The sequence below is a fragment of the Schistocerca nitens genome, chromosome 3 (genome assembly GCF_023898315.1).
Source record: "Schistocerca nitens isolate TAMUIC-IGC-003100 chromosome 3, iqSchNite1.1, whole genome shotgun sequence".
Lineage (NCBI taxonomy): Eukaryota > Metazoa > Arthropoda > Insecta > Orthoptera > Acrididae > Schistocerca > Schistocerca nitens.
In genome coordinates, this window is record NC_064616.1 from 681,571,428 (window position 1) to 681,594,547 (window position 23,120).

Here is a 23,120-nt window from a genome sequence, read left to right on the forward strand (position 1 = left end):
CAGCTCATGCAGCTGCCTTTGAATGAAAGATATTTTACATGGAGGGAAAAAAAAAAAAACACACACACACAACATAGGTTTAAATCATAATATGAGCTATTGGTTCACCAATAAAATTCTCTCTTCCTCTCTCAAGAGGGAGACAATTGATTTTAACAGTAATCCATGTTTTATTATGTACAGAAAGACAGAAAAATGTCAAGAAAGATTCAAACCCTTGCATATTTAGCAGTGCATCATGGACACAACATTTCTGGAAATATGGCAGCAGCAGCAGCAGTTGCAACTGCAAAAACAGCATATGATAAACAGCAATGCCAGTTTGTAAACCTACTGAAACTGCAGAATAATTTAGTTAGGTACACACTGGAGTGCGATATGGTTACATTAGCATCAACATTACGGGTTACTACAATGATGTTGACACCACATGTGTTTCCAGCTTCTGATAAGATGAAGGAAGTTTCAAATACTTTTCTGCAATGTTTTCTCATGTTTTTCAGGCGAGAGATATTTCCGTTACAGGCAACCATTCAGTGTGCAGTTTTTAATTTTTTATGTAATTGTGCATCTAGTTCCCAACCTGGATGTTTAAGCTAGCACACTGAGAAAGTCAGATCATTGTCTATGTTCTCAAGACACCAGTGTTCAAAATTTTTTCATCTAAACAATGTATACTTGACAGTGACTTACGTGTAGTGGGACTGTATCCTTTACAATATTGATCTCAAAGTTAAATCTGCTCTATCCATGAGTAGCTGGATATCAGCATGTGTCAAAACCCAGGAGAGAAATGGGAGAAGTCACAAGGCAGAAGGGCTGCCTGTGGAAGAGAACACAATACCAAGCGATAGTTGAACTAAACACGGCTGGCAGATGGTGGACAAGACAGGCTGGGACAAGCCCAAAGCAACCTACATAATAACAAAGTGCAAAACGAAAACCTTCATGACAACAATGTCAACAGGTCAAGAATAAAGAGAGAGACAGAGACAATCTGATATGCGAACAGAAATAACAAGGTAAGCTAGGTCATCATCGAATAGTCTGTAGTACAGCAATGACTGCAACTGAGGAAAATCACATGCAAGTGCAGAACTGACCGACCATTTGCTGGCTGGTCACATTTATACTTGTCACGAAGAACTCTACTGGCATTGTATTCACATGGAAAGGTGGATGGCGAACGCATAACCCCCCCCCTCCCCCAAACACACACACACACACACACACACACACACACACACACACACACACACACACACACACACACCATGAGCATAGTGCTGCAGCGACACTTTGCCATCTGAGACCATGTCCTCCAGGGAGCCCTCAGCTCTCGCTTAGCTAATATCAGATTCCCCCCACAAACACATAGGTAGAAATGCCCCAGATTCTGCTGTGGGAGTGGAATGGAGGTACAGGCAAAGACGTGGTTCCTTTGACTGTCAGCTGCAGGAAGGGGGCTACCCAGCAGTGTCCCTTGGGTCTTCACTGGCAATAGGCACACCAGAAGGTTGCACTGATTCATGGAGATGCAGAATGCATCACCGATGCAACACCGGGCCAGGCACGTAATGCTAGGAGGGACAGGAGTAGGGCTCTGGAGGGGTCGGCATCAGAAGATGAAGCAGGATCTGCAGTTCCACAATGAGCAACCACATTGACCCCAAAAACAGGCCTGCAAAATAGAGATGGACACTTTGCTAATGGAGGAGAGGGGTAGGCTAAGGGCCAAAGATTGTTGGAGTGCGGCCTGGTGCTGGGCGCATGCTATGCAGCTGTCCACAGCTTTCTTTCAATGTCACTCTTGACTGCTGGCCAGTACACATGGCGAACTAATGCTTTCATGTGGGATTTCCCCCAATGACCCTTGTTCAGCCAGCTCACTACCCATTGGCTCAATTCTGGTGGGATGTCCACCCAATGTGCATCAGTCTTAGTGACCAAAAGCATGACATCATTTGCAATGGAAAGCATGTGAGAAATACATTTCAAAGAGTTAAACTTGGTTGTCAACAAGTTGGTGATGTAAGTTGGCCAACCATGAGTCACATACTATGGGACCTGCCACAAGGTGGGGGTCCCAGCATGTGGTGGCGACAACACAAGCAACCATAACTGGGAAACCATCCAACATATGTTACTGCTTGGTGTCAATGTGAAAGTAAAGGATTCCCTGTTGGTCGAAGTCAGGGTCTGGCCCAGTGGATAGACACGACAATGTGTCAACACTGGAATGCTGTGCCATGGGCTTTTACTAGATGGTATAATTGTATTTACTGAGAAACAAATTTCAGCACTGCCCGAATAATGCCACCAACAGCACGTGATCCATAATTAGAGAGAACTTCATCCCAAAAAAAGTAGACATGAATTTGTTTCAATAGCAAACACTATTGCCAATGCCTCTTTTTGGCTGGGAATAGTTTTGCTGTGCTGGGGTAAATGTCTTTGACTCTTACATTACAGGCTGTTCTGAGCCATTCCCATTCTTGTGAAACAAGACCATCCTGGTGCCATAGGCAGATGCATTGGCTGCCAAATCCAACGGGTGACTAGAAGTGAATGGTATGAGGCAAGGGGCTGATTTCAGCATGGCTTTCAATCCAGCAAAAGTCCAGTCGCAGGCAGGGGTCCCGTTGTAAGGCACAAGGCGCCTTAACTGCCACAACTTGTGGCCTCACCAAAAGTTGTTTGTCAGCAGCCCGCAAAATTTTGACAAGGAGTGCGATGCACAAGATGTCCTCCTACAACTGGTTATCCAGCTTCAATGGCACTGTGCAACTCTCCGGATTGGGTGCCAGCTGAACTGTGATTATGAATCGAGGAGTCTGTGTACGAAGCCTTGCAGCCTTGACCAGTGCAAGTGAAATCGTTTACGGCACTGATGAAAATAAAGCCTGGAGGCAACCACATGATGATAACCACATGGAAATAATAACTAGTCAACAGAATGAAGATCTACTGAAAGGAGAGCATGACGGGATCAGACAGAGGTCTAATTTTCGGAGCAGAAAAAACATATCTGGTGATGCCCATGACAGAAATTACAATTGCTGCAATGAATCATCCGTGACATGAAATACCTTGAAATGTTGCTTCAGGTGATGCAAATATGTGTGTCAGTCCTCTGTAGTGTCACTGAAAGGCAGAAATGATAGAGGATGCAAGGAGTTGTCAATAGCTCAGGGTGCTGAGGACTGGAGCAAATGGTCTCACATGCTCAGAGTTTGTCCACCTGAAGCTGAAGCTACTTCTGTATCAAGCCTATCTGTAGCTTTTTCTGCAGCATTAGTTGTTGCTTCAGCAAGCAAATCAATTTAGTGTCCATGCTACTGAACAACTGCCTCCTCACCAATGCTATATCCACAAGTAGCTGGATATCAGTGCATGTCAGAACCCAGGAGAGAAATTAGCGAAGCTGCAAGGCAGAAGGATCGCCTACAGAAGAGAACATGATACCAAGTGATAGCCAAGTTAAACACGGCTGACAGACAGTGGACAAGACACAAACTAGGACAATCCCAAAGCAGCCTACACAACAACGAAGTACAAAGTGAAAACATTTGCCACAATTATGTCAACAGGCCTAGAAAAAAGAGAGAGAGTATCCAAAATGTGACCAGAGAAAAGAACAGAGTGCTAAGCAAGGCTATTATCAAATAGACCATAGTACAATGATGATAGTAACTGACAATATCAGATGTGAGTACAGAACAGACTATTCACTGGCAATGCTATGCCCACTATGAGCCCTCTAGGTCCATGTCCTTCGATGGGCATTGAACTCCCGTACAGCCGATACCAGAAAATTGATACAGCACATCATCATCACCATCATTAGATCCTGTGTCACCCTCACAAAAGATGCATTTAACTCATTTAGGAACATAGTTAATAACACCAAAACTAAAGTGTGAGATCACATTTGCCCAAGAATATAGCATACAAAAGACACGCTTCCACAACATTGTATGCAAAAAAAAAAAAATTCAAGTGGAAGTAGCGGTGGTGGTGGTGGTGGTGGTGGTGGTGGTGGTGATAGTAGTAGTAGTAGTAGTAGTGGTAGTAGTAGTAGTAGTAGTTGTTGTTGTTCACAATATGAATAAAAAATTGAGAAATCCTCTGTCATGTGTTTTGTCTGTAACTAAGGGACACTGGTGTCTCCATAACCTTAACTAAACTTATTGGCACATCAGCTGCCCATCTCTGGATACAAAAAACAAAGTGTGGTAACTTACAGTAAATGGCCTATTGCTTTAAAAGGTCAAATCACAGTTGAAGTAAGCCACAATGAAATGTGAGGGTCCTTGTCTCAGACAATGGACCACAATTCATGTCATCTGATTTTCTACAGCTTTGTGCTGCCAGCGGAATACAACATGCAACTACTGCTCCTTTTCACTTTCAAGTCTAACAGTGAAGCAAATGGTTCATTTGAACGTTCAAAAGTCACATGGAGAAACTCCACTCCTCTCACACATGGGAGGAGGCCATAAAAGATTTTTCTTTCCTTGTACCATTCTTTGGGAAGTCACTGGCAGAATTATTACACAGTTGTTGTCACCATACTCTATTGCATCTTTTGCGACTGCCACAGAAAGAGCTCATTCTGCTAAGTCAGACAAAGTTTCAGCCACAAGAAATAGTTGTTGGAACATGATGTCATCAAAAGTCTTGGGTTGTTTGTTTTACGATGTTCAAGGTTCCTCTGGACTGCATAAGTGTGACCAGAGATTGAAAATCATGCAGTCGCTGACAGTCCTGCAACCTGAACCAATGTCTATTGAGGTATCATCCCAGACATCCATCGTGACAATCTCTGAGTTCTGCTTGCAGTCAACCTGACCACAGCGTCTGCATCACTGCATGCGAGTGTGCAGCCTGTGGCCAGTTTTGCAGCCGGTGTTCCCGGTCACTCACAAGGCAGATACTGGGGGCGGAAAGACAGCTGCCATCAGCTATAGTTACACTTCCTGTCTCCTCATCCTCATCTGCATTCAGGCCTCCCTCCACCATAATCACGACACAACACCGCATGACGATGGTCTAGAGGTTTTCTGGGTGGGAGATGGGGGTGGAGGATGGATGTGGTGTTGTCCAAACAACAAGATCGTGTGTCCTACAGGTCCTTTGTCAAAGATGGTACCTCATGACAGAACCACAAATAAGGGCAGTCGCTGCCTGATGTAGTAACGAATGAAAGACATCTCAAGAGGTTCCATAGGCCACTGCTGTTGGAAGAGTACTTATGTTGCAGTGCAGTGCCACTCAGGCTACTCTGCAATTATTGCTTATGACGACAGCATTGTCTTACTTCAGATCCACCAATGTATGTTGTATTAGAAGTCAGAACAGTATCAAAGTTTATAGACAATTGTACATGGAGAAGAGACTATCATTCTGTATTGTACAAGTGACTAAATTCACTGAAAATAACAAACAGATGGTCACTCCTGTGTACATTAATTGCTCCATGTTAAGTATTTCAGATCGTTCAAGTTTTGATAAAGTGATCTAATATTTTGTGTGTATTTTTGTATGCATTTGACCTCTTCCAGAAGTAAATGTAGGCTGGCTATAAGCCACTACAGTGCTCAAGAATGTCTCATGCACTTTTTCATATGGCACTCCATCCATAACATAATTAAAGGACCCAAATTAGCACCATGCCTCATAAAATGAATGAAACAAATACCCCCTCAGTTATATACATTACATTTTTATTTTAAAACAGGAAAACTAAGCAACATACCCATGTTCAATGAGCCACTGAATGCGATCATCTGCATCATAAGGGCTTGCCACAACAATATCTTTGGGGCTGACAATAAAGAACCGATTCTCTTCAATAAGACATTCTGAAAGGAAAATAATATTTATCTGTTGTTAATCAGTATTCTCAGAAAGATTAAATACTACTCATTCTATAATTAACACAGCAAAATAATAATAAGAAGACTATTTCAAATGCGAACAACAATGGAGGGGAAACAGATACCATGAAAGAGCAGTTGACAGTATCAAACTTTAATACATGGAAACACCTCTCAGAGATCAGAAATGAATCTTCCAATTTTTCACATGGGAAAACGTTATATGAAAAGAGAATAGATATAGACCTACAGGTTGAAAAAAAGCCAAAGGTATGACAGCAACACATGAGGGTACCACATGTGTAATAAACTGTATAGTTAATCAGCAGATTCAGATCACCATCCATTAAACTTAATTTAGGTTTTCCACAGTTTATTTTTAATTACTGCAGGCAAATGCCAGAATAGTCCCATGTGAAAGGCCACACTTGATTCTGCCCCCCCCCCCCCTCCCCCATTTCTTTGAGCTACTAAGCCTGTGGTCAATCTCAAATCTTCTTGATACTGAATGGACACTGAACACTAACATTCCTACCTTCAATGGCAGCATAGTGGATGGGAGGATTCATCACATTTTTATTTCTTCTGAAACTTTTTTATTATAAGCTTGAGTCAAGACAATATTTTGAACACAATTCTCATTAAGTAATGTGTCTTTTTTATTCTCTCTCTCTCTCTCTCTCTCTCTCTCTCTCTCTCTCTCTCTCTCTCTCTCTGCGGTCATCATATATCTAGTTGAATCATAGTTGTTGAACAATGGCTGGCAATTTAATGCCAATATTAGAGTGTAGTCGACACAGATGAACTCTGCATGGCAGGACTACTACACTTTCATGTAAAAGATGCAAGTAACATTTTCCGCACTTCACGCACAGCAATACAAGTACAGTACACTGTAGAAAACAAATTTGCAATGAGAAGATGGGGATTTGCAGTGGATAATGGTGCCCATGCGATGCCGTGTTCCTGGACTTCCAGAAAGCATATTACACAATTTTGCACAACCATCTAGTGAACAAAATATGAGCTTGCATAACACCATACCAGCTCTGTCATTAACAGGGTGAAATCATCAGATGCAAAAGCAAATTTGGGCACACCACCAGGAAGTATTGTAGGCCATTCCCATTCACAATAAACAGGGTGATTCAGCTGCCCCAATTGATAGGTTTTATCCAACTGGCAGTGCGTTCAAATACCATGTGTGAGATTTTCATATTCTCTTGCCCATTGCCCACAAACTATTAGTCCTACAGAAAAAAAATGAATAGGACCATTTTCTAGGAAATTGAATGTAGGTAAATGTACTGTAACACGTTTGTTGGATTGTAACTCAAAATGCAATGAATATGCCTATTTACAGCTGAACTTTAGATTGCAAGAATAACAAAAACTAATGGTATTGCAACTGATTGCTGTGTACCTCTCCTTTCTTATAGTTTACATCTGCTGCACACAACAGTTCCTTATGGAATAAAAGTTGGTACTCGATATGTTTTCGCTAGAGTCCATAGTTTTCAAGCTATTCAAGAAAAATGTAGAAAAGTGGCCTTCAAACACAACTCTCGCTCCCACACTCAGCCCCCACTGGTCAGAATTTCTAGTATGTTGTTCATGGGACTCCCTCCTACCACCGTACAAACATTTATGATAGCAAGAATTATTTAGCACATTCCACCTTTGTTGGTCTTCATTGACTGGCCTTATTACACCACCAGCTTAGTCAAGCAGTTACAAATTGTAAAACTGACATTTGTGTAAATTTTACCTAACCATTTTATAGATTTTAGCAGCATAAAATAAACAATTACATTGCTGTATTTGTCAGGCCTTCTGACTATGAAACTACTGTGCTTGTAAGAGCTAAGTTAGAATCAGATTGTCAATGTAATTATTTTTAGCATGGTGTTTACAAAGTCAGTTTTCTTGTATTGCCCTCATAGGGACATTTAAATCAATAATGTTAACAAAATAGATGACTGTGCTGGTGGTGTAATACCCCAATTAATAGAGATAAAAAAAAGTTGAATATTGGGAATGGTTTGCACTGTCGGAAATTTTTGTACAGTGTTAGGATGGAGCACCACGAACAACATAATAGAAACCCCGACTAGTAAGGGATGAGTGTGGGGAGATGGAGCTGCTTTTTGAAGGTAACTTTTGTACAATGGATAACTCAAAAATCATGGTCTCCAGTGAAAATTTATCCCAGTACAAAATTAGCTACATTAAATTCCCTACAAAAAGGTCCTGTTAAATATTTCTGTATGACCAATAGTTTGCATGTGGTGTGCTACAGAACATGAAAATCTAACGCATGTTTTTTGAAGGCATTGCAGGTTGTACAAAACCCATCAGTAGGGACAGCTGAATAACCCTGTATGTAAATGATCGGATGGACAATGTCGAAAGCTCTCTGATGGTGTTTGTACATGGTGATGATATAAAGTTGCAATCCTGGAGACTTCTAGAAAAAGGAAGGAAGATCTACAAAGAATCAGCTATTGATGTAAGGCTTAGTATCTGACTGTGTACAAACGAAATGTGCAAAAATTGGCAGTAAGAACCATTACTGTTGAATTACATGACAGATGATCAATTACTACGAACAGTAACAGCCATAAAATATCTAGGCATATGTGCCCTGAGTGACCTAAAGTATAAGGACCTAATTAAATTAAAAAATTGGATGGCAGGATTCATTGGAAGAATCGTAAGGAAATGTAATTCGTAGACAAAAGGAGTAACCTACAGAATTTTTGTTCAAGTGATTCTTGAGTACTGCCCATCAATCTGAGACTCTTACAGTTAGCATTAATAGATGAGATAGAGATGATCGGGTTGTCTGCTCATAATGTTAATAGTACAATCAGTAGAGGTGCTCTAAGAAAGTGAATTACATCTGATGAATGAGCTTTTCAGGTTTCAGTATGCTTCAGACAGGAAACCAAAAATAGCTGTGACAGTTATTGACTTATGATGTTTAGTTTTCAGCTGGTACATCCGAGTACTATTAGTAACTACATTCTAATCCTTAAACCTAGTTACAGAAATGGGAATAAAACTCACTGTCTTCTACTTTTGGTATTCTGGCCCATGCCAACATCTGCACCTTTGAGATGCAAACTGTAATCATTTCTCAGCTCACTTAAGACAAACAGCGGCTGTGGAAACATAGTCTTCCTGCTGTTAGTATTCCTGAAACTTGGCAATAATGTGGAATACGTTTGGCAACTCTGTGATTGCAGCATTACTTCCTGAATAGCACAGTATTATCCTGTTAAATTCACTTGACATTTCTTTGTCATTTCCATAGAATAACCTGAGTGATTTTTGTGGTGTCACCGCCAAACACCACACTTGCTAGGTGGTAGCTTTAAATCGGCCGCGGTCCATTAGTACATGTCGGACCCGCGTGTCGCCACTGTCAGTGATTGCAGACCGAGCGCCACCACACGGCAGGTCTAGAGAGACGTACTAGCACTCGCCCCAGTTGTACGGACGACGTAGCTAGCGATGCACACTGACGAAGCCTCGCTCATTTGCAGAGCCGATAGTTAGAATAGCCTTCAGCTAACTCAATGGCTACGACCTAGCAAGGCGCCATTAGCATTACATAGCTTGTATCTAAAGAGTCTCACTTGTATCGTCAAGAGCGATGTACCACAAGGATGGATTAAAGTTAAGTATTCCAGGAGCTACGTACTTTTCTTTATAGCATTCATTACGTATCCTGTTTCAGACCTATCTACTAGCCTGCGTGAGTTAACGCGTGCCTTTCGGCTACTTCCGAGTGGCGTGGCTGTCTTGTTACGCCACAAAAATTTTCACTTAAAATGTGACACTGGGCAATCAGTTTTTGGTTTTGAGTACAGGAATGTCATTCCACATAAGACCTGGAACTAACCTTGTCTTTTACAATGAGTCAGTAAATCACTCACACTGGCAAAAATAAGGGAGAGACGACTGCCACAGCTGTTTTCCTGCTCTGAGATAACCAGGTCATGCTGTAAAATGATGGATGCATTAGCTCTCAGTTCCAATCTCAATGGAAGGCATCTTTTTATTTCTTTTGTGACAAACCTACAAGTAGGCAGATTGATAGTCAACAAGGCAATCTTAAGAAAACTTCTCCATCATAAGTCTTCTCGCTACTCTCAGTACCTCATACCCTAATTGCAAAAAACTTATGCACTGCACACTTGATAAGGCATTCTTCTGTTTTGAGCTGCCTCCACAGCTTTCACCCCTCTACTACACTCAGAGTAAACAATATATTATGCATTTTAGACCTTTTCCCACTTGTGACTAATTGATAATGCTTAAACAACATACATAAGATGCAAGGCAAATACTACAACCTCAAGTTTTAAAAAAATGACAATTGGTTAATACATTCATAGTGTTACTGCAGGGTGTTCACTTGCTTTATTGAAGTTATTTCATGCAGAAAATCAAACTAAAATAATAACCAATTCCTTGTCAATGCAAGAGCAGAAATGTGTCCAAGATGCATCATGTTGCAATCACTTTGGTAAACACCGGTTGGTGTCAAGGAGTGGCTGGTGGCCACTGTTTGGTGAGGAAACTCTTGAGTATAAACTGTACTTATACTGATGCAGCCCTATAATGATCTGAGCAGAAAACAACACTTCCTCCAGAAGTCTCCACATCCTAAAATATTACCAGATTGTGCAGATGGCTTTAATTCAGAGGAGCAGCCATGTTTATTGGTATCTTAAGTGAATGTCTCAGACTCAAGTTTCTGCTGCAGCTTGTCAGGCTTTATGTCAAAGTCTGTACATATTCGCCTTTTAATGTGAACATTTTTTCCCAGTGATAGATGACTTGTCAGACCTTGGTTGTAGATGTCTCCATTCTGGCTCTTCAGGAAATTTTCCACCTCAAAAGTCACCTTCTAGTCATTCTGAAAATGCTGACCATGGAATGTTTTCTTCAGGTTTAAAAAAAAAAAGAGGGATACTAATTCACTGGGCAACATGTAAGGAGAATATACAGCATGAGGCAAAATTTTATAATCCAAAGAAGCAGGAACTGTAAATATGTCCTGTGCAGAATGAGTTGAGGTGTTGTCATGGAACAGAGTCTCCCTCTTGGGCAGTGCCCCATAACACTTTTCGATTTTGATAGCATGCTCCTGTGTAAGTGTGCCCTTTACAAGCATAATTTTTTAGCATCACACCATGACAGTCCCAAAAACACTCATCATCATCCTCACATTTTTCAGTGGTAATAAAGCCACATGTTTCTACTACTTGGTTTGTTCCTTAGTCTTGAGATCATAGAAGTTCACCCAGCACTTGTCCATTGAACACGTGGCTAAAGAAATCAAATGTATTGACCTGACACAGGTGAAACATTTTGGTCAGATGCGCTTTCTGAAAAGTGTGAGCAGTCATGGAGCCCAGTGGGCAGTAACTTTTGTCATGTTCAAAATGTAGTGCAAAACATTGAAAACTCATTGATGACTGCAATGTGCTAAACTAGGAAACACACTTTGACTTTCTGGCAGGATGTGGTTGTTCTCATTATTCTTCCTCTTTTTCAGTGTGAAGATAAGGCCGAGTTTGCTTCTTTAAAGCAAACTTGCTGTGAGTATAGGTTTAGCCATCTTGTTCTGAACAGAAATATCATTGTCTTTATTTCCACCACCAGTGCCAATGCCAAAACAGGTCTGGAACTTGGTTCACTACACTCTCTTCTAGTATCTGCTAATGTTGACTTTAATTTCCACCATGACTGATGTTCATTCTTTTTTCACATTTGCAAAGACTGCCACTTTTCCATCTTTCTTCTGCCCCTCCTCCAGCTTCCCTTCTCCCATCACATTTTATGAGATCATTTGAACCAAATCTATTCAGTCACAGACCAAGTACTACAAATAATTCACAGAAAGTTCATGAGAAATAAGTAGAAAATACACACATGAATGACTTAGCACCATAAAATGAAAGATTTTGAAGTGGAAGGAATTCCTGCGCATAATAAAATGAGATTGTCACAAGGAAGCCCTTCAGCTCAGATTTTAAATATCTGGGCTTTATCACTCACCTTTCTGAAGTTGAATTGCCAGTCTGTGGGAAATGGACCATTTAGAATAGTGACTAGCTTTATGGGCAACAGTTAAGAAAGTGCTCACGTAGTGAATGCTGCAGTTCCTCCTGAATGTGTCTCATTATTAACCACAAATCCCATGAACTGACACCATATATTACTCTGATCACCCTTTGCTGGGGTAAGAGTATCCTTCATGAGTGCACAGAGTTGCCTTATAATATCATACCACAGTGCACAATAGTGAGAACATAAGAATAGGGCAAAAAAGTTCTGATGTTTCAGTGCCTCTGAGAAAGAAGACTATTGTTACACTGAAGACAGTAACTTCTACTTCCTCAAATCCTAACTGTGATTCCTCCAAGAAAACATTTCATCTATTTTTAGTCTTAAGAGCTTGAAGTGTTTGACCACTCTCATTAAGCTGAAAATTCCTGGCAGATTAAAACCATTTGTCAAGCCAGGACAGAATCTGAAATCTTGCCTTTCTTACTGACAGAGCATCTGGGTATGACTCATGACCCACCCTCACAGCTCTACTTCCACCAGTACTTTTATCTTATCTTCCAAACTTCACAGAAGCTCTTCTGTATACCTTGCTGTACTAGCACACCTGGAAGAAATATTACAGAGAAGTGGCTTAGCCACAGTCTAGGGCATTGTTTCCAGAATGAAATCATCTCTTCACAGTATGTTTATTCTACCTGTTCAGACAGCCAAGTGCATTAAAATGCCCACTTCTGGGACACAGGAAGACTTGCCAGATCTGGATCAAATCCGCCTGGCTGATTAACGACAGGGGCCAGTGTGCCAGCCAAGCTGCACGTGGTTTTCAAGCCATTTCCCACATCCAACTAGGTAAATACCAGGTTTGTATCGATGTCCCACCTCAGATACACAATACACAAATATTTTTAAAATGTACTCATATTCCAACATGAAACTTATTATAGGTGCAGACACATGGTGTAATGAATTTCATCACAAGGGGGGGGGGGGGGGGGGGGGAGTGTCAGTGTAAGGAAGGGCATCAGGCCACCAACTACCACTAACTTTACCACATCTCATATAGCAATGTCTACCCTGTAGAGAAGCAGGAAAGGGTGAAGAAGAAGGAGGAGGAGGAGGAGGAGGAGGAGGAAGCAGGAGGATGCGAAGAAGAAGAAGAAGACGAAGAAGAAGGAGTAGGAGGAGGAGGAGGAAGAGGAAGCAGGAGGAGGAGGAGAAGAAGGAGGAGGAGGAGGAGGAAGCAGGAGGACGAGAAGGAGAAGAAGAAGGAGGAGGAGGAGGAAGAGGAGGAGGAGGAGGAGAGATCCTTCATTCCAGAATTACTAGTCCATCATTATATGAAAGAGATCTCCTCTAAAGTTTGAAAATTAGAAGAGTTAGTTTGAAAATTCAAAGAGGTACTGAGAGAAATTAATACATGAGGGTGAGTCACAAGCCTTGCCTGGGTAGCTGAGTCACTAAGAACACTGCCTGGGAAGGTCAAGATTCAGGTTTCGAGTCGCAGTCCAATACACAGTTTTAATTAGGCAGCAAATTCCAAATCAGCACACATACTGCTGCAGAGTGAAAGGACACTCTGGAAGTGACAAGCTGTTTTGTATAATCTACATGTTGACGTAACTCACAATTGCATTAGTTGTATCACTCCATGCCTTTCACAATGACATCACTGTAACTTAAAAAAAGAGAGAAACACTGTAGCAGTCCCTATTCTGCAGCACTACAGATTCAACTTTGTTCCCCATTTGTGTACACTGGAATACAACCTTTGCCCTCATATCTGCAGTTCCATAATATTATACCTTATCCAAAATGATAAATAAAAATTTTAATATTTCAAAGATTTTGGTGAAATCAAATTAAAAATATCTACAGTGCTCAACTTAGCATTCCCTACAAGTACATGACACACAAAATAATAAACAAAATGCATTTTTCAAAAAAATTATAACAGTTAGTGATTTAAGAAGAACCCTGTGCATTAATTTCGCACAGTCACTGCTCAAGGAGACTCACACTCAAAAATTTCTAAATATTTTCCTTCAAGTTGCTACAAAGGTTTAGTTTTTGTTAATTGCCTTTGAATTTCCTTAGACCCCACCACTGAACCACTGCATAGTAAAATGCTGCACAAGTAATTTAATAAATATTTCCAGTTTCTATCCATCTTACTTTTCATAAATTTACAGTATTCTCTGATGGTTATTTCGAGTATCAGCTAGAAAATTTCACATTAGTACTTTGGGACGCAAAACTGTGCAACAACATAAAAAAAAAAAAAAAAAACTGGGATTCTCAGAAAGTTCAGATGTTCTTGGCAGCCAAATGAGACAAAGAATTTCAAAGTGCATATCTCTCTTTGTGCTGACTCTATCTTGTGTTTATCCAGCATGCACAACACTCCATATGCCTACTGTGTGGTAAGTTATGACGATGGTAATCACTTGGCAAAAGTAGGAGTTCTGAAGTACATTCTCTCCAGACCTGAGCAGCCCTATCATTATAGTTCAAAAGTCAGTTAGTGTCCTGGAAATTTGTGGGCATTTCAAACTTTAGCATATGCTACTATTGCTGTACAATGGGCATTTTTAAGTAGCTTTTAGAATATCTTCTACAATGTGTCACATTCCATAAACTAATCTGACATGTCACATGAGCACCATCAATTTTTCAGTAGTTTCTAAACAGATCTATCCTTGCCATGAGACACCATGTAGACACATTTACTTGGAGCAACAGAGCTGACTATCAGTGGAATCTGTGACAGGTTTTCTCACTACAATGGCAGATAGGTCTGTATTGGTACCTACAGAACTGTTAAGTTATTCCAGTCAGATGCTTTACTACTTATGATATGTTCTAAGAAATATGGTGGGGCCTATGAAATCTCTAGAAGAACCATGGCACTCAGCACTCAAGAAGTTAACCAAATTATAAACAGTGCTTGGAAAACATAACAATTCTCTGTCTTTCATTCTGGACACCATCAGACTTGTAGCACCATTAAATGGACTCTAAAAAAGCCAAATTCCTATTCATTGTGTTTACACAATGTGACCAGCTACTCAAGTAGTTGAAACATCTACCTCTTGCCAGTGCCATATCATATGCACTTCACATCAGGTCATCAGGTCTTGCAACAGAAGCATCAATGAAAACTGCTGTTGCGTGGCTGGTGCAATACAAGTACCTCAAGGCCACCTCTGCAGTTTCCTTCAGATTATGTCCATCTGGATTTTGTTAGCTCCTGTCTCCATTTCATGTGAAAAATACTGTGATAGCTCTACTGCATTTCCTCTACACTGGGTACATATCTTTCATGTCAGGACAAGTGCTGTGGCATATTGTATCATAGCCAATACTAAACTCCATCAAAGCAAAATGTGACAGGGTTGGCAAGTATAGGGCAACTGAGACTCTCCCCTGCACCATTGTATCCACACCCATGGGGTGGGGCTGGCGAGGCCCGAACTCTGGACAGGCAGGTATAAATATCTTGAGCCCACAGCAGACAATTCCTTCCTTCAGCACTATGCGATTACAGCGGAACAGTTCTCCACTGAAATTTCATGTATCTTAGACAATAGGATCTGGCCAGTACACCTGTGAAGCATGGAACCAATAACAACTTCTGTTTTGCAGCATTAAAACTGCCATTGTACGAAGTATATGATTCTTTTGTACCATAGGTCTCAATTATAAAACTACTGTAGTTAAAAAAACTGTTCACTATGTAAAAATTCTGGTGCATAATTGCAGGTTATAAATAAAGTGAATGCACAACAACTAGAGAGGTCTTTTGTTTCATAGCTTTCTGACATGTAAACTGTGTAGAAGTCAGACATTAGGTACACACAAGATGCACTTGGATGTAAATATTGTGACTTTTTGTAATCAGTGTGAAAATTAAGAAGATGAAGATAAAAAAAGAATGATTACAGGGGCAATATCTCAATCTTCTCTTTAAAAGCCCACCTCTTGAAAGTATGAGGTAATTTCATCACCTGCAGTCATTCAAGTAAAATTACTCATTCCTCATAAAGTTACAATAAAATGAACTTTGCAACTTACAGGTATATGAATGAAGTTATGTTATTTACAAATGAGTTGGTTGGTTGGTTTGTTTGAGGTATAAAGGGACCATACTACAGGATCATCAACCCTTTTTCCTGACACAGACAAGGCTCAGGGTAAAACAACACCCAAAGTACATCTGGGAAAGTAAAAGGGTCGAAAAGGAATGTGGAAAAACACATAAAAAGAAAATAAATGGAATTACCAAAAAAACAGGAAAACGTACACCACAAGCAAAAGTAGAAGAAGGTATTAAAACCACAGAGCAGAAGATCTGGGCTGGCTGAACACAAGAATAAAAAGAGGATGACCCAGCCACTCTGCAACACACTAAAATCTCCACCTCAAAAGACAAAGCAAGATGGACACATGAAGGGAAAAGATGAACACCAGGAAAAACAAATGCAAAGAAAGGGTGACAGAGTTAAAATGGAGAGAGGGTGGAGGCCCCGGAGAGAAGGCCAAACACACAACCTTACATGGTATGATAAAAAAAAAAAAAAAAAAAAAAAAAAAAAAAAAAAAAAAAACGCTTACAAATAAAACGTAAAACTAAATCTGCTGTTGAGCCATTGTCACCCAACACTAAAGGTAGGGTGCCAGAAAGGTTAGAAGTCCGATACTAAAATGTAGACTTTCACAGCTGGAAATATCATGTCCATTATAATTATCCGAGCTGTTATGCCGTGGTCGGTTGATGAATTTTGTCTCAGTTCCCAACGTTTCGTCTCCGATTGCGGGAGACATCTTCAAGGGGGTCCGTAGGTCGATGGAAGGTCCAACACACCCACTGGCTCGCAGTCAGTGGGTGTGTTGGACCTTCCATCGACCTACGGACCCCCTTGAAGATGTCTCCCGCAGTCGGAGACGAAACGTTGGGAATTGAGACAAAATTCATCAACCGACCACGGCATAACAGCCCGGATAATTATAATGGACATGATTAAAAGTCCGCCTCAGATCGGCTAAAATTGGGCAGTCCAGCAAGATGTGTATGATTTTCACAGGGGAGCCACAGCTACACCAAGGTGGGTCTTCGCGACGGAGGAGGTAACCATGTGTTAGCCACGTATGGCCAATGCAGAGCTGGCAGAGAACCATAGAGCCCTGCGAGAGGCTTGCATGGAAGACTTCCACACATCTGTAGCCTCCTTAATGACACACAGTTTGTTGTGCGCACTGAGACTACGCCATTCCATCTCCAAAACCTGAAAAACCTGGCGGCGTTATAATAAACACATGTAAAAGTGACAGGGATTCCGATCTCCAGAAGCGGTTTCCGTGTAATCTGTTTGGCCAGCCTGTCGGCAAGTTCATTTCCTGGGATTCCGACATGACCCGGGGCCTAGACAAATACCACTGAATGACTGGACTGTTCCAGGGCATACATGGACTCCTGGATGGACACTATCAAAGGATGATGAGGATAGCACTGGTCGATAGCTTTTAAGCTGCTCAGGGAGTCAGTACAGAGAAGAAATGGCTCTCCAGAGCATGAATGGATGTACTCAAGTGCACGAGATATGACCACCAGTTTTCCAGTGAATACACTGCAGCCTTTGGGTAAGGAATGCTGTTCAATATGGCCTCTGTGGACGCAGGCGAAGTCAACATGACTACCAGCCATTGAGGCATCAGTGTAAACCACTTCAGAGCTCTGGCAAATGTCAAGAATCGAGAGGAAGTGACAGTGCAGAGTGGCGGGGTTAACTGAGTCCTTAGGGCCACGCGAAAGGTCCAAGTGAAGCTTTGGCCTAGGTTTACACCATGGAGGTGTATGTGAATGGACCTCGAGCAGAGATGGTAAAGGGAAGGACTCCAGTTTGGACAGAAGGGATAGGACACGAACCACAATCATAAGCCCTGACCTGGGCCACTGATGCGGGAAATAAACCACAGTGGTTGGGAAAACGAGTCGGTAATTTGGATGATCAGGAGAACTACGAATGTGTGCAATGTACCTGGTGAGCAGTTGTTCCCACCTAACCTTCAATGGAGGGACACCGGCCTCCATTAGTACGCTGGTCACCAGACTTGTCCTATAAGCTCCCGTCGATAGTCGAATGCCACAGTGGTGCATAGGTTTGAGTAAACACAATGCTGAGGTTGCTGCCGAAACATAAACCAGACTCCCATAGTCAAGGCGGGATTGGACAGGGCCTCTGTAGAGCTGCAGCAGCGTAGAGTGATCTGCACCCCAGTTGGTGTTGCTCAGGCAGCAGAAGGCATTGAGGTGCTGCCAAAGCTTCCCCTTAAGCTGACGAAGGTGAGGAATCCAAGTCAATCGGGCATTGAAAACCAGTCCTAAGAATCAATATGTCTCCACTACAGTGAGTGGATCGTCATTAAGGTAAAGTTCTGGTTTCAGATGAATGGTATGATGCTGACAGAAGTGCATGACACACAATTTAGCAGCTGAAAACTGGAAGTTGTGGGCTAGAGCCCATGACTGCACCTTGTGGATGGCTCCCTGTAGGTGCTGCTCAGCAACACCAGTACTGGAGCAGCAGTATGAAATGCAGAAGTCATCCCTATACAGAGAAGGTGAGGCGGATGATGCTACAGCTGCTGCTAGACTGTTAATGGCCACTAAAAATAGAGATACACTCAATACGGAGCCCTGCGAGACCCCATTCTCCTGGATATGGGGGGAACTATGGGAGGCACCAACTTGGACACGGAAAGTATGAAGCACCAGGAAATTTTGATAAAATTCAGGAGCGGACCCCAGAGACCACACTCATACAATGTGGCAAGGATACGATGTCACCAGGTTGCGTTGTAAGCTTTTCGTAAATCAAAAAAGAGGGCAACAAAGTGTTGGCATCTGGGAAAGGCTGTTCAGATGGCAGACTCGAGGGACACAAGATTATCAGTGGTAGAGCGATCCTGACGGAAACCCCCCTGACATGCAGCTAGTAGGTCATGTGACTCCAGGACCCAACCCAACTGCCGACTCACCAAAAGTTCTAGCAGCTTACAAACAACGTTGGTGAGGCTGATGAGCTAATAGCTATCCACATCAAGCGGGTTTTTACCATGTTTGAGCACTGGTATGATGGTGCTCTCCCACCATTGCGATGGAAAGACACCATCGCATGAGATCAAGTTGAAGATGATGAGATGTCACTTGTAGTTGGACGAGAGATCTTTAATCATTCGACTGTGGATCCGATCCGGCCCAGGAGCTGTGTCAGGGCAATGTGCAAGGTCGCTGAGGAGCTCCCGCTCTGTAAATGGGGTGTTATGGGGTTCACTGTGGTGTGTAGTGAACGAGAGGGCTTTCCCTTGCATTCGTCGTTTGATAGTGAGAAAGACTGGGAGATAATTCTCCAACGTGGAGGCTCGAGCATAGTGCTCAGCAATCGCATTTGTGTCGGTAGATAACATGCCATTTAAGTTAATGCCAGGGACACCTGTTGGGGTCTGGTACCCAAAAATGCGTCTGATCTTTGTCCAGACTTGGGAAGGTGATGTATGGCACCCAGTGGTCGGGACGTACCTCTCCCAACACTCCTGTTTCCGTCTTTTTATTAGCTGGCGAACATGGACACAGAGCCCTTTCAAAGCTATTAGGTGTTACAGAGAAGGGTGCCACTTATGTCACACTTTAATAGCCTCAGCAATTTCCGGTGACCACCAAGGCACTGTCTTTTGCAGGAACAAGGGATCACGTTTTCCGCAGCAGAAACAATCGTTCTAGTGACCCCCTCAACCACCACATCGATGGTACTGTATGGGGGAGATCCAACGGTGACAGCAGAGGTGAAAGCTTCCAGTCTGCCTTGTTTAAAGCCCATCTGGGTACGCGTCCATTGGCATGACGCCAGGGGAGCGGCAGAAAGATGGGGAAGTGGTCACTACCACACAAGTCATCATGGGCTCTCCAGTGGACAAATGGGATAAGTCCTGGGCCGCAAAGTGATAAATCAATGGCCGATTAAGTACCATGAGCCACACTGAAATGTGTGGGGGCCCCAGTATTTAGGAGGCAGAGGTTGAGCTGAGACAGTAAGTTTTTGACATCTCTACATCGGCCAGTAAGCATGGTGCTACCCAACAAGGGGTTATGGGCGTTAAAATCTCCCAGAAGTAGGAAAAGTTTAGGGAGTTGTTGAATCAGTGCAGCCAAGAGGTTCAGGGGTACTGCATCATCTGGAGGAAGATATACGTTGCAGACAGTTATTTCCTGCATCGTCCTTATCCTGACAGCCACACCTTCAAGAGGAGTGTAAGGGTTCACTACACACCGCATTCAGGACGTAGACGCAAACTCCACCTGACACTCTATGATATTTACTACGGTTCTTGTAATAACCTCTATAGCCGTGGAGGGCAGGGGTTCCCATTGCTGGAAACCAGGTTTCCTGGAGGGAATGCAGAAAGCAGGTGTAAAGCTTAACAGTTGCCGTATCTCAGCCAGGTGGTGGAGGAAAAAAAAAAAAAACACGGCAATTCCACTGGAGGGTGACATTATCATGAGGCTGGGAAGGCATGAAGCATGCAAGGAGGCAGGTTACACCTCAGGGTCACCTGCTGCCACCAACTGAGGATTTATATCCATTCCCATTGCAGATGAGGCATGAGTGAGATCCAGGTCCTCAGTGGATGCTAAGATCTCCACCTCATCTGCAGATGCAGAATTGGTAGGGAGTGGTGGTATTTGGGCCACCTGAGGGTCCTGTTTCTTAGTCTTCTTCTTCTTCTTCTTCTTCTTCTTCTTCTTCTTCTTCTCCTCCTCCGGCTGGGGGAGGGGACCAATGTCCTCTGGGTTTGGGGTGCCTTGCTCCCAAAGTAGATACTTTGGGAGCAACGGAAGAAGACGTGCCCCCAGCCAACTGGAATGGGGAGGAAAATGGGCGGCCCTGAGGGCCCACTGGAGTAACCTTAGATGATGAGCGTAACGGCATCATCAATGGTGACACCGTCATGGAGGCAGCATAAGAAGATAGCATGGGAACAGGGTTTAGTCTTCATATTTGAGTTTAACCTCGTGGTAAGACAGCCTGTCCAGGGTCTTGTACTCCATAATTTTGCGCTCCTTTTGGAGTACCGGGCAGTCTGGCGAGAAGAAGGAGTGATGCTGTCCACAGATCACACAGATTGGAGGAGGCGTACGTGGAGTATTCAGATGCAGCAATCGTCCGCAGTCTCTACATGTGGCGCTGGAGGGGCACCAGGAAGACATGTGCCCAAATTTCCCCCCGCATAGAGGGAGGGACATAGGGTTTGACATCACGTCAGTACACTATCACCTTGACCTTTTCAAGTAATGAATCACCCTCAAAAGCCAAGATGAAGCCCACCAGTGGCAACCCTATTCTCTTTGGATCTCCTATAAATGCTCTGGACAAAATGAACACTCTGCTGTCCTAAATTGGCATGTAGATCGTCATCGGACTGTAACAGGAGGTCGCGATGAAAAATAATTCCCTGGACCATATTGAGGCTTTTGTGGGTAGTGACCGAAACAAGAATATCACCCAGCCTGTCACAGCCAAGCAACGCCCGGGACTGGGTTGGGGATGCCATCTGAATCAAAACCATCCCACTGCGCATTTTGGACAGAGCTGTCAGTTCCCCGAACTCATCCTCCAGGTGCTCAGCAAAATACAGAGGCTTTGTTTCCAGAAAAGAGTACCCATCAGTTCTGCTGCACACTAAGTAATGGGGCGAATATGAATTCTGTCATTCTGAAGCCCTACGTTCCTCCCAAGGTGTTGCAAGGGAGGGGAACGATTTAGGGTCATATCTGTCAGCAGTGAAATCAACCTTTCTTTTCTTAGAGACTGCCGGAGCCATTTGGTCCCCAAAGAATGATGACTTAGTCTGCTTCATCACGGGTCATCCACCCTGATGCCATCCACTCCGATCAGCGGCTTTCCCCACAGGCACCACCCAGCCACAGCAAAGGCCACCTGACATGAGGCCATTGCTGGGAGTCCTGATGCCCCAGGAAGACAGACATGTACTCCTTGGCATACGTGGGGAGTTTACAGCTCAGGCATCAGCAGTGCCATCCCTGTGTTGTCAGGGGGCTTCCACCAAATGGGTACATGATGGCCCCACTACAATGGACTGGCTACCATGCTGGATATTGGGCGCAGAGAAATCCAATCTTGTCATGGGGGTGAAAGAGGACAGGAGACAACGGAAGAAGATGACATACCCCGGAAAGTGTCCTTGCCCAAATAGTTGAACTGCAGCAGGTGGATATGTGAAGCCATTATGACAAGAAGTTCAGGAGATCGAATCTAAGGGCGCTATGGATAACTCATGCACCAGGTAAGGCGTCCTTCCCCATATGGCTCGCACTTCTATAGAATTTGGAAAGTGGCAGGTCAAACCATAAAATGGGACCTGAACTTATAGGGCTGAAAAGAGACCCCTTTTGGTCACCTCTTATGACAGGGAGGAATACTTCAGGCCTATTCTAACCCCTGGACCCACAGGGGAGACAAATTAGTTGGGCATAGTTGCAGTATTTTAGTACAAAGCATAATTTGGATATATGAATTTTGTACCAGGTTACAGCAGACCTGTAGCATTGTCACATTTTTTTCTCTTATCCATACACTAACCATGCACATGGTCACATATTTTACTTTAAATTATGGCACCAGATTGTGCATTTGCAATCAATGATGAAGAAGCAATTTTTGCTTTTGTTACAGTTCAATCCAATATTCTATAAACTATTCATACATTTAATGAAAATATATATGAATACTAACCCAGATGATACTCATTACATTTGTACTCCTGGTAACCTCTCATTGAAAGGCTATCTGTACATATTTCAGTATAATCATCAGTTCCTGGTTCCACTACATATAATTGTGGCCGTTGTGCTTTGCCTTTAGAATCTGGCTCTTTTGAATATCCCAGTAACACCAAATTACTGTTTAATGGTCCAATTCCACATATGTAAAATTCTGTAGTGAAAGTAGACACTGTAACAAGAAATTGATATATTCAGCACTACTGATGGTATACACTGAATAGAAGGAAACCATCTCAATAGTATCATTGTACAATATATTTTGACAATCTTCAATGGAAATTTTGAGTTATGTATGAGTG

At 42.6% G+C, this 23,120-nt stretch overlaps 1 protein-coding gene across 2 annotated transcripts in view; it reads right to left on the reverse strand.

The window, feature by feature from the left end:
- LOC126248640 (vacuolar protein sorting-associated protein 41 homolog) overlaps nt 1–23,120 on the reverse strand; it is a 164,273-nt gene that overhangs the window by 73,917 nt on the left and 67,236 nt on the right. For both annotated transcript variants that reach the window (XM_049949824.1, XM_049949823.1), the window contains exons 7-8: nt 22,772–22,990; nt 5,759–5,864 (exon numbers count right to left, since the gene is read on the reverse strand). In XM_049949824.1, coding sequence (XP_049805781.1) covers nt 5,759–5,864; nt 22,772–22,990 — 325 coding nt within the window. The remainder of the gene's footprint in view (nt 1–5,758; nt 5,865–22,771; nt 22,991–23,120) is intronic.